This window comes from Nyctibius grandis, chromosome 18 (assembly GCF_013368605.1).
Source record: "Nyctibius grandis isolate bNycGra1 chromosome 18, bNycGra1.pri, whole genome shotgun sequence".
NCBI classification, from domain to species: Eukaryota; Metazoa; Chordata; class Aves; order Nyctibiiformes; family Nyctibiidae; genus Nyctibius; species Nyctibius grandis.
The window spans coordinates 1,588,447-1,601,109 of record NC_090675.1 but is presented as its reverse complement, the minus strand read 5'-3'; the positions used below and the strand labels follow the sequence as shown (position 1 = coordinate 1,601,109).

At 54.6% G+C, this 12,663-nt stretch overlaps 1 protein-coding gene across 1 annotated transcript in view; it reads right to left on the bottom strand.

Annotated features, from left to right (window-relative positions):
* SLC43A2 (solute carrier family 43 member 2) overlaps positions 1-11,525 on the bottom strand; it is a 33,779-nt gene extending 22,254 nt beyond the window's left edge. Inside the window, exons 1-5 of the mRNA XM_068415640.1 lie at positions 11,513-11,525; positions 9,735-9,931; positions 2,213-2,402; positions 1,163-1,218; positions 349-425 (exon numbers count right to left, since the gene is read on the bottom strand). Of these exons, the coding sequence (XP_068271741.1) occupies positions 349-425; positions 1,163-1,218; positions 2,213-2,402; positions 9,735-9,894 (483 nt within the window). The 5' untranslated portion in view covers positions 9,895-9,931; positions 11,513-11,525. The remainder of the gene's footprint in view (positions 1-348; positions 426-1,162; positions 1,219-2,212; positions 2,403-9,734; positions 9,932-11,512) is intronic.
* Positions 11,526-12,663: the final 1,138 nt, after the last annotated feature.

The following is a 12,663-nucleotide window of genomic DNA, read 5'->3' as shown; positions in this document are numbered from 1 at the left end:
CTACAGCAGGTCAAGGCTAAATCCTGCGCAAACACATGTCCAGCCTGTGCCAGGTAGCTGAGCACTGCATGTACAGGCATATGATGGTTTGAGTCCTAGACCAAACCACTTCCTTTCCCCCCACCCCACCTTCACACAAGATGCAAGGGGCAGGTCAAAAAAAGAGAGCCTTAGAATAACCACCTGGTACTCAGCCTTTCAGGTAAAAGAGTGACTGACCCTGTATACCAAAGAAAACCATGTGCTATTCGAGCCACACACAAGAGATTCACTTTGTTCTTTCCTGCTAGCGCAGCTCACAGCCATAGAAAGGAATAAACCAGAGTCAGGTAATAACTCTTCACTTACCGTAAGCGATGTGAAGGTCATGCACATCCCACCAAAGCCATTCAGAGCCAGCGCAATGAATATCAGCACAGACAGAGCTGCAACAATAAATAAAAAAAAAAAAGCCCTTAGCTTTTGCTGAGGTGGAGAGGGAAAGGAGATGGAGCCCTGAGGGCTTTGGTCCTGATATGTAAAACCCTCAGTGGATCAACACCCTCAGGACGTGCCATGCTGTTCCTGACCCAGCACCCATCTCCCCAGCCACATAGAGCGGGAGGGCCAGGGCTCTCCTCCAAGACAGAGTTCAGGATGGGATCATCTCTCGCCAGGATGGAAGGGTTTCTTTTCTCTGAGGAACAGACTTGCTGATGCAGCTTGTCTGAATGGGTCTTAAAAGGAAGATTTACTTGAAAGAACAAGATTCAAAGTGTCATCTTCCTATCTGGTGTTGAGGAGCAAGCTCCATCTGTCCCTGGTCAGAAAGCTGATTACACATCGGGTGCTATTACCTATTTCCCAACCCTGAAAAAGCCATGAACTTGTTTGGAATTGCTCCTTTACGGGACCTGGCCCTGCCCAAACACAGACCTGGCTATCTCAGACATTTGGCCCTCACTACGCTCTCCACTTGGCGTTGTGAAACAACAGCCCTCCCCAGAGCCACGTAGCTCTCACAGGCCAGCAGATGCCTGGCTTGTGTCCTCAGCAAGACCCCAGTACAGCACTGGAGGTGTGACAGTCGGAGCACGCAGTGCCACGCACGCTTGCCTCCTTCCCCAAAAAGCCCCAAGCCCCAGCCCCGAAGCCCTCCCAGCTCAGAGAAATGCCTACTTACAGTCTGGGTTACTGGCACCGTACGCGATCAGCACACAGGACACGGCAAAGCAGGCGCTGAAAGGGAACCAAACCCCTGAGTTTCTTACAGCCAGCCTTACACGCAGTAAGTTACACGTGCTGCTACCTCCTCAGCACCTCGTGAAGCAAGCACAGTACAGTTCCTGTAAGAGGGAAGCTGGCGATTTGGAAAGAAAAATCCAGGGAAATATCCAAATATCACAGACAAACCTTGCGCAAGGGCTGAGGCAGCAGCCTTTCCTCCCGTACTGACGTAGCTCTTGCTGGACCCAAACTCCCTCCTGGTTTTCCAGCACAGAGCTTTGCCAGCCCTCACCTCGAGGTGACCAAAGCCTTTGACCTGAGACCCAGCTGCGGTCACAGCACTCACAGCCTTTACCTGCTCCTCTCTGGCAGGGTCTATCAGAGACTTGCCCTGTTTTCCCCACTCTGCCTACAGGCCAGTTTAGTTTCTGGTGCAGTTCAGTGCATTAAAATTCAGCAGTGCTGGAGTCCTCTGTGCCCAACAAGTCACTAATCCCTCATGCCATGACGGAAGCAGCCAACGACCTTGCTATTTGAGGCAGAAAGCAACACACACCGCATGGCAGAGAAGGGCCCTAGAAAAAGTCAGGCAGGACATGTTTATCCTCAAGTTAACTCCCCAGCTTGCAAGTGATGATGTAACATCTTGGGTTTGTGCCTCTCAGGACATAGCTCCCAGCTCAAGGAAAAAGCTGCCCTCCGTGACTCACAACTGACTCCGCTCTTCCTCCAGGCTCCATCTGGCCAGGGAGCACAGAGCAACACTGGAGAGGCGAAGTGTGGACGTGGAGTCCCAGGCCCTTCCCATATGGAGCAATTCACTGTGCTGGCCAAAATCATCCCAGAGCTGCTCCAGTGCCCTGTGCATGGCCAGCAGCTCCCAGCCCCATCCCTCACACAGCTCCCGAGGCTGCAGGGACCCCGCAACAGGCACAGCACCCAAACAGTGCCCCAGACAACGCGTGGATTCACCCCTCAGCCCAGCCATGGAGCCCAGGACACCAACCTGCCAAGCAGCCGCAGCTTGCGAGGGCCATACTTGTCCATGACAATCCCCAAGGGCAGCGTGATCGCGCTGAGCAGGAAGGACCCAATGGTGAAGGCCAAGTTCAGCATTTCATCCTGGGCGTTGCAGGAAGGCCATTTGTGCTCTGAAGCTGTGCTGTTCTCGTGTTCAGGGCTGCTGGTGGTGTTTCCTACACAGGATGATAGAGGATCATCATTGCAGTGGGTTAGGATGGGGCTTGCAGCATCGCAGGAAGGAGGGGAGAGAAAAGCCCCGCACGCAAGGTGCCACGGCACACCGGGCATACACCCTCCACACCCCTTTTTGTATTATAATCGGTGAGAAATGGAGAATGGAAAGAAGAGCAGCAGAAGGACAAGGGAAACCTGATGAGCTCAGTTGGGAGCAGGAAAAGGGTGCACAGGCACCCAGGGCACAAGTACCCCAAGCAGCAGGGTAACAACTTAAGGACAGAAATTCATTAATTTATAAAAATAACTATACTGCAAGGCCCTGGCAATTACAGGGGACCAAAACCAGCAGAACCTGAAGGGACTACCACAAAAACAAGGTCCTCCTAATCTACAACTGGTGTGTTCTCACAGATCTTTTCCCTAACTAATCTGGGAGCGATAACTACAGCCACATCAGTTATTTCAGGTCCAGACACTGGGCTGACAAGGCCTGGCACAGGGCAACAGCCTGCTCAGACGACAAGCTTCCTACCCTCACTGTGGGCATCAGGATGAGGGATGACTTTGCAGCAGCCACCCTGCTTCCCGACTGCCCTGGCCTTGAAAAATCCTTCCTGGATTTAACCACCCTGGTCCCCGGAGGGCTGGCAGCTCACCTGCCTTCTCTGCTTGTTAACGGATTGATACACCTTTAACTTCTGCCCCATAATTAGCATTTTCTATTCTTTCCAACTGGGTGTAGGCCATACAGATCAATTATTATCTCCAGCTCTCTGTTCTTGCCCTTACATGAGGAGCTCTGCACGCAAACTCCCACGCTGAACAGAGCCCACGTTGTGTAACAGAAACAGGACAGTTTTAAAAAAAAAAAAAGGAAAGAAGTTCCCTTTTCTTTGCAGCAGCAGTTTTACTGTCTCATGTCAGCTGTGCTCCTGTTACAAGCCTGTTCCAAGGTGGCTTACAACTCCTCAAGGGAGCACATGTGCCTTTAGACATTCATTAACCCAGAGCTCCAGTGCGCTCCACCCCTTCTCCCAGCACTTATCTGACTTATAAGTAACCTTTGCTGGGATGACAAAGCACTTGCTTTCTTACTGCTGCTGCAAGCCAGTGACATGAAGTGCTCTCCTCCATATTTAATAATCGATCTGACAAAGTTCAGTATTAAAGGAGGAATAGAGAGAGAAGTCACCTACACAACCATTCGCATGAAGCAAGACTAGACATTCCCAGCGAGCCCTGGTTAGTTAGTTAATTAGCAGGAATCCCTCACATATGAGTGACTTCACATTCACCACTTGGTGCAGCTCATGGAGGAGATCCCCTTGGCTGCTCTCGCCCTCCCTGCATCTCTGGAGACCACAGAGCTCTGTCTTGCAACTCCTTCCCTTCTACCCAAGCCTCAGCACCACTACAGTTACTGGTTTCACCCTGGTTCTCCTAGCTGGCCAAAACAACCCTCCCAGCTTTCTGTCCATTGCAAACAAACCACACTCCACCTTTCAGACATCAGGTATTAGCAGGAATTCATATGCCAATATCTGAGGCTTACGAGGTGCCTGCAAACCTTCCTCTGTCCCCTCCCAGCACTCCAGGGAAGGCACAAGGAACTTGTCTCCATTTACATTGTTCTCACCAACACCTTTCCTAAGATGGCCTCAGACCACCTGTGGGCAGTGATGACTGTTCGTTCCTTCCCTTTGCCATGTGCTCCTGATTGATAACTTGACCTGTTCCTTCTCTTGCCCTGCTCATCACAGATAGCCAGAGCAAGCAACAGAGATAGCCCCCAAAGGCCACTTGTCCCATCAGCATTCCTTCTGCAGGGAGGACAGTGCTCCAGCCCGAGGCTCCCACGTCACATCCTTAGAAATCAGCCCTGGACAGACTTGGGAGTCTCTCTGCCGTTTTCACACTGCATCTCAATCTTTTTCATCCATCTTTCCCTCACAATCTCCTCTTGCTGTGTCCCAGGATCTTAAACACTGACTTCTGACAGCATCTCCACAAGGCAGGCACATGCACACAGCTTCACCCACAGCATCAAGGCTTTTTGGGCTCTCCACAGAGATAAATTCACAGGAAACAGATGTGGGTGAGAGGTTAAACTCGGGAAAACAAGGGGAAAAAAAAGGAGTGACAAAGTAGTAGTGGTTTCCCTGTGTCAGCACTCTACAGATATTGCTCAGCTGTGGACTGGAAGAAGGGTGGAGGGACATGGACAGTGCAGTGACCTTATAACTTCTGGCTGCATGTGTTAAAGAGCCTGTCAGCCCTCACCACAAAGAGATCTCAAACCAGAAATATTCAGCATTTAAAGCTGGAGTAGATGAATTACTGTTAGTGTATTGACATGTACGGTTGCAACATGACCCCAAGGAGCTCCCACAGCACACACCTGCTAACAGACCCTCTGATGGCATGCAGGGTGGGCAGCAACACTGGGAGGCAAAGAGGGGACAGCTCAGAAACAGCAAGGAAACTTGGCCCTCTCTGAAGACTTGCTGCAGCCAGGAAGGCTGGAAACAGGGCATCAAACTTCAGTCCCTGCTTGTACCAACCACCTTGTTTACAGCGGCTCATCGTCAGCTCCAAGGAGGGGCCAGGCAACAGTGCTATGTGGAAATACAAATTGTTTGTGAAAATAGAAGCAGCCCCTGAGCAACAAGAGAAGATCCACTGAGGCGTAATGGAAACAATTCAAGCGGCCCTTGGCACCCTGACATCCCCTGATCCCTTCTGAGCCACCTCCATAAATAGGACGTTTTGGAGGGGCTGGAGGTGTGTGCAGAGTCCAGCCAAGAGCCATCTCCTTCATGTGCCAGCAGGTCACCAGCATGAGAGCAAGTGGCAACACACGACATGCAGCTCGGAGGAGATCAACGGGCAGAGAACCTGCCTAACTACCCACCTACCCAACACACCTGGCTACAGCACACAGCAGCTTCCCTCAATCACAGCTCAGGTCCCGTTCCACATCAGCGCACGTCACGCTGCCGGGGAGTCTCCTACATGCCTGGCTCCATCTGCAACAGTGCTTTGGGGAAGGGCTGTCTCTGTGCCAACAGTGGTGCCCTCCCCAAATCCTCCTGCCAAGTCCACGTGCATGCAAGCGTGCCAGCTCTGACATGCAAGAGTGCCACCGGGTAAGCCAGCAGCACTGGCTCGGTCCGTGTGCGCTCGCCGCTGTCTCACTAGAAGAAGCTGCAAGTCTTTATCAGCAATTACAAGAACATTCTGCCTATTTTTACAGCGCTCCCCCTACAAGCCGCAGGATTTCTACTGCCCAATTAGTAGTTCAAGTTACTATTTAGAGAATGACAGCTTAGGTGAGAGGAAGGCTGCCTTGGTAATCATTTATGTCAAGCTCATCGCTGGGATTTGTTCAGCCTGTTACTGGAACGTTTAAAGTCATCCTTTCTCCCAAATTAAGTGCTGTAGGTTTCATGAGAGGGTCAATCATTAACTACTCTGTGCTGACCTCTTCAAAGCCCAGGCACACACCACGTTACCAGAGGAACGAGGCTTTTTCAGGAGTGACTGCCATCTCAGACGGCACAGAGGTTTCCTTTCATCTTGTTTCATGGATCAGACTGAGCCAAGCAGGCGAGACACCCCCAGCCGCCCTGGCAATAGCTCTGTAGGACACAGCCTGCACATCCTCACCTTCCTTTTTTTTAAAAAAAAAGAAAAGAGGAAAAAAAAAAAAATCAGGGCCAAAGAGTCTGGGAGCATTGGTTAAAAAAAAAAAAAATCACAGTGAAAGACATGTGCAAACAACTGCTCTGCAGTCTGCCCACATAAGAACGTGTTTTCTCTTTTCAGAATGGTGTCATACTTCTGGGAACTGGGAGGAGATGTTCTCGCTCTACACCACTGCAAATGCAATCTATTCGGGTTTCCCTCCTGCCTGTCCCTCCACATGCACCTCCAGGACCCCCTCTCTGAAAGCCTCTAACTGGGGCACAGTCTCCACTTAAACTCCCATTCTCTCCCCAGCTGTGGTTTCATTTTGCAGCAATTCTCACCCGGGGCCGGCACCTTCCCACCGCCAGCTGCTGATCAACGCAGCGTGTTTCCTGTAGAAATTGAACATTTACCACGTTTACTCTTTTCCTGTTTACGGGGTCGCGTGCGCAGCCTTTCCACAAGCCGTCGTCCCATCTCACCAGCTTGGAAGGGACCTTCAGACTGCCAGTGCCCCACCACAGACCCCAAATAAATAAGAGCAAAGAGCTGTAAGGCAGCACCTTCCTCTTACGCCCCCGTTAAAGCACATTAACCTGCTGTAAGTGAATTAGCTTATCATCCCTTTGGTTTTCTGCAGCCCTGTCTTAGAGGAAGGCCCTCTGTCCAACTGGCTCCTTATCTCTGCTCTTTGTGAACAGATTATCAAGTTCAAGTTGTGGTGTTTTTTTTTTTTTTTAAACAGGTCCTAGACCCAAGTCTTGAGCTTCCCAATCCCGCTAACATCACAGCAACGCAAGACCCTGAACAGATCAAGTTCCCCAGCAGCTGATAAGGCCCGAATCCCGATAAAGACTGCAGAATCAGCACTTGCACCGAATAAAAGATGCTGCTTCAGTTGGTTAAAGGCCAAGGAGTAGTGTAGTAAAATTCAAATGGGAACAAAGTGCCACTACCAGACTCCTCGTCAGCAAATTTCAAACATACCTCTCAGGATGTGGCCAAACCTGCCGCCCAGAACGGGTACAACCCCCCCACTCAAACCCTGTTGCACAACTGCTTTAAAAATATTTGTTATTTTGATGGGGATTTTTTTCTAGGTGTCCATCTCCACTCTTGGGCAACTCCACATGTTTGCACAGTGGCCAAGTAAAAGCCAATATCAGAAGCCAAGGGCAGGCAGGGAAAGGGGGGGATTCAACAGGAGGACAAGGAGCCCTTCACGAATGGCCATCGCTTTCTGGGCAGCTGCTGCTACCTGCAGAGAAGGGCCTACAGAAGGGACAAGGTCTAGTTTCCTCTTTCGCTGGAAGGCATCACAAAGTGCAAGAGCTCTTGCTGACAAACGAAAAGCCCTGCCAAGAACCTTTGGCTCATTAGGAAAAGTCTTTTTTTTTTTTTTTGCAATACTTACATGCACACAACAGCATTAGGAACAACAAGTGCCCAAAAGCTACTAGTTATAATTTGTTTGCACCAACCTTCCAGCCAAGTACCCACTCAAGCCGCAGGATTAGGGCACGCTGAGAAAGGCAAACACTGGGCCATCCTAATCCCAGCAAAGGTCAAAAATCAGCTTGGGACCGGTCATTGAGTGACCACCGCAGCGCAGCTGCAAGGGAGCCTGCTCTCCCCACGCTTTGAGCCAGGGCTCTTCCCTACCAAATCACTGAGATTATTACAGTGAGGACAAAAAACAGAGGAAGGGAAGTGAGTAAGCACGGATGAACAAGGAAACCGGCATAACTGGTCCTCGATGCTCATCACAAGCCATCACGGAGTTCAGCAGCGATGGCCAGATACTTGAGGACAATGAGAACGTTTGACTTCATAAATTTCTTTTCAGGGTTTAAGTTTTCCTGCCTCAGGGCACAGGTTGGTCACTGGGAGGAAGAAATCGCCCCCCAGGACGGCAATTTCACCACAGTCCAAACATCTGCATCTTCCCTGCGGTCTGCTCCCACGGGGAGAGCCAGACAGACCACGGGTTGACAAACAGGGGTGAGAAGGCGAGGTGAATCTCACTGATTTGGGGCAAAGGTGGATAAACTGAGAGCCATCAAAGCAAAGAGCAGGAGGTGGGCCCCAAGCGAAGCAGGGCTCTTGGCAGAAGGGCACATCTCAGGAAGCAGATAGGAAGACGGCTGCTTTCAGAGACAGTCAGCATTTGCTTATCAACCCTCATGTGTTTTATCTCGGTGGCAGAAAGCCTCCACCTGATAGGTTTAATGAGATCTCTTACACAGGCCTGTGACAAAGTCACCACAGCTTGGCCAGAACAGAGCAGCCTCCGACAGAAGTCCTAAATGGTCTCCAGCAGCTGAGGACTGGAGACCAGTCCGGAGAGCCACCTGGGACCTAAGTGACACAGACACGCTTGGAAGCATCACGCTATGAGCGGAGGGTAGGAAGGAAATGAAGCAGCCAAGCAACAGCTAGTAGAAGACTCAACCGTGTGTGTGCTTGCCAATCAGGTGCACCAACTCAGGCTCTACAAGGCTGAGGCAGCTGCCCACAGGTGCACAGAGCAGAAGATCACAACAAGCAGCTCATGAATGAGAAAAAACATGAAGTATCATCACAACTAGTCTTGACAGCCACTTTTTGCTTGAACTTTTTTTCCATTTCAGACTTCCCCCACTACTCTCAGCCATTACCTACTGAGAGCTCTGGGGTCCATGCTCTTATTTCCACCTCTTTCTTCCCCTACTGCTTCCTGCTCCATCTCTGTGCTCACCAGCCCTGAAGGGGCTGGATCCACCTTCTCAGCTCATCCACCATCACACACCTCTGGACAGAGCCCAAACACCTAGCTCCTGCCTCTCCTCACTCTGCCTCTCCCTTCTGTGAGCACATGCAAACCCGCTGTCACTGAAGCGGCTTTCCAAATCCATACCACACTTTTACCCTCAGGTTCCTTTTAACTCCACTGTCCACCCTACTGTACTGTGGGATTCCCCAAACCACAATTCTCTCTGCCCAGGCTGGGGATATATTTCCACCTACACGTTGTTTTTCCCAGGGTTATCCTTCCCACACCACAAGATTGCCTCCTTCTGTGTCTGCAACACGGACAATCGCTTCCTCTGGCTGGGCCAGAAGGTGGATCTCCAGCCCTGACAGAGACACAGCCTTGTTTGAGCACATCCTGAGTGTTTGAAGAGGGAGAAACAAAACATCAGTAGTATTTACTTCTGCAACTTCTCAACAGCAGCGTTGATTCCCCCAACCTCGTTTTCACCCATGCTCTTTTCTTTCCTACCACTAAGGAAAGAGGGCCCATAGTCTCCTCCTACAATCTAGGACAACCTCCCTGCAAACCATCATCTTCCAGAACCCATCAGGCCTTCCCTTGCAGAGATCAGCCAGGCCACCATGCAGAGGAAGAACTCATGGCCCAGTGGAAAAGATTTACCTAATCTTAAGGCTTCTTTTCCATCCACTTTGCAAAGCAACAGCAACTACAGGCACATTATACCATCACAAGGATGCCATGGGCTTTGGAAAGGAGCACACATCCCTTCCTTCTACCCCAGGACTGATCCAGAGCTCTAGCTGCTTCCACACCACCCTAAGACAGGGAACCACACTAGAAAACCTCAGCAGCAACTTATTCACACAAGTCTCCAGAGCATCCTCACCTGACTCGTGACACAGGTAGGAGTAAAACCCTTCTGCTTTCAGCATGATGAGGAGGGACCCCCAGCCCAGCAGGACAGCAGAGAAGAGCAGGTTCTCGATGATGGCTGTGAATGCCATCCACCAACGCCGGCGATGGGCGGTAGCAAGCGTGGGTGCCATTGCTGCGTGAGAAGATGGCCTCGTCCAGAGTCTCAACCTGCAGGGACCAGAACAATGTCCGTGAGTTCACAGACACAGCACGTGCCGCTCAAAGAGAGTGCAAAAAGCACGGTTTAAGAGGAGATCCCTCCACTGGAACGCAAGCAAACCTGCCTGCTGAATGAAAGGCACTCAGGTGTAAAACTAATTTTTGCAGGTACCAGCTTGCCAAATTTACCTTGGAGGGATGGGGGAGCACAGGTGCCCTTGGAGCAGCCCCTCCAGTGCACACACCGTGCGACAGAGGAGCGTTCAAGGACTCCGTTCCACTTCCCAAGCAACAGGTATGAAAATGCAGCAAATATCAGCTGCCCGGAGCCCGCTGCTCCATCACCCGTACGGGGCAGGCGGCCCATTTGTAACGCAGCGAGGAAACACGTGCCAGAGCAGGGGGCTTCAGCCAGCACCCCAATCCCCCAGCTGCTTGCAGGGAGAGGCTGGGACCGGGGACGCAGCCCCCCAGCCCTCACGGTGGCTTTAGTGACCCACCAGCTCTGCTCTGCCCCACAAAGGAGCACAGATCTGCTCTGAAAGGTGAACATGGGTCCTTTCTATGCAGTTTAATGCACAGCAAGGAGCATTTTTTGCTAACTGCCCGACCACCCAGCTGGGAGACAAGGTGGGCCACATCCTGCCCCGTCCGAGCTGTGCAGCCAGCCAGGTGCACCAGCCGGGACAGCCCGTGGCCATGCTGCTCCTCCTCAGCACACCGGCATCCCCAGGCTGCCCCACAGATGCTGCAGCCGCATTAACTGTCCCCAGCTCCACCTGTCCGGGTCCCTGGGGCCCATGAGAGCGAGTGGCAGATTCAGGAGCAGACCTAGCTGGCCAAGGGGCTGCACTGGGGAGCCCTGAGGTGGTCAGCACCAGGGCCAAGCCTGGGTCATAAGGCAGGTGGCCATTTTAGACAAGCTGAGCCTTTTCCCAGCCCAGACCATGCCTCAATCAGGCAGTATGGGGAAATCAGCTGGCTGCACCCCATGGCCCAAGACAGCTTCTGAGGGCTTTCCACAGGGCAGAGGCCCCAGCCCTGGATTGCTCTGGGGGGTCCTGGCCCAGCTCCCTGCAAGGGTGCCAGGAGGACAGGGCCACCCTCCAGCCCCAGCAGCTGGTGCAGAGCCCCAAGAAGCAGCCTGCAGCCGTGCCCCCCCCACACCCCCGCTCCCCCCACGGTGCATTTACTCCTCCTCCGCCTCAGCCCTGCACCCACACACCCCCTCCCCAGCCCCACACAGAGCCTTCCTCTCCCCTGCCAGCCACCCCCAGGCACCCCATTCTTCCCCAACACCCTCCCCTCATCACCCCCACCCCCCCTGCTGCACCCTCCTCTCCCCTTCCCCGACCGATCCCCCAGCGCACCCTGCTCCCCACCCACAGACCCCTCCCGCACACCCCGCTCTCCCCATCAACCCCCCTCCTCCCCCAACACACGCCACCGCCTCGCACGAACCCCCCCTACACCCCCCCCGCTCCACAAACCCCCTCACGCACCCTGCTCCCCCCCACCCCGCGATGCAAATCCCGCCCCACACGCACCCGGCCCTGACACCCCACGCAAACCTCACCCCGCGCCCCTCACCGTCCCCGCCGCACCCCCGCTCCGCGCCGCCGCGCTCCCACCCCGGGGTTTTTATCCGGCCTCCCGGAGCAAACAGGCGCCGCCGCTGATTGGTCGCCGCCCCGGCCAATGACCGCGCCCGCCGCTGCCGCCGGGGCACGTGCCGGGCCGCGCGCCCCCCCCGGTATCCCCCGGTACCCCCCTGGTATCCACCCCTGTACCCCCACCCCCCCGGTATCACCTCCGGTACTCTCGGGGATCCCCCGGTACCCCCCTCTGGTCCCCCTCCCCAGTATCACCACCGGTACCCACCCCGGTATGCCCCCGGTACCCTCCCCGGTATCCCCCAGTACCCCCCTCCGGTACCCCCCTGGTACCCTCCCCGGTATCCCCCAGTACCCCCCTCCGGTACCCCCCCGGTAGCCTCCCCGGTATCCCCCGGTACCGCCCTCGCGGTACCTCCCCCCGGTATCCCCCGGCTACCCTCCGGTACCCCCCACACTCGGACGCAACCCCCGTTGTTCCCGCAGCCGGAGCCCGCGGCGTGGCTCCGGGGCTGGGCACGGGGCAGAGCGGGGCACGGGGTTGGGGCGGGGGGGGGACGCTCCGTGGGGACCGTGAAACACACAAGCACCCCCCCTTCCCCCCCCCCCGCTCCCCGCACCGCCGGGGACAGCGACGCGGTGACGGGACTGCGGGGAAAGACGGAAAAGGGCGGATAAAGCGGCGCCGGCAGCGCGGGGGCGATGCCGCCGGGAGCGGGGTGACCCGCCGGCCCGCCCGCTCCACCTCCCGGCCCGGCGCGGCCCCGCAGCGCCAGCGGGGGATCCCCGGCGGGGGCTGGGGCCGGCTGCTGCCGGTCTCCGCCGGCCCCGGGCGGCAGCCGGGAGAGCGGCACGGCGCTCCCCGCCGAACGGCTTGTGCTGGTGCAGCCCCAGCCGAGCGCACGGAGCCATTGCGGTAACGGGATCCGCCGTGTTTCTCAGCCGCTGCGGTTACAGGCACCGGATCCGTCCTGCAGAGCCCACCCGCCCCGGGAGGGAGCAGAGAAGGTGTGTGTGTCCCCCCGTTAAAAGGCCATTTTGGGAGCAGGCATCAACCCCCAGCCCGGCTGAGACACCCCAGCCCACGGGCACGGTCATCGATTTCATGCAATAAAAGTAAAATTTTAT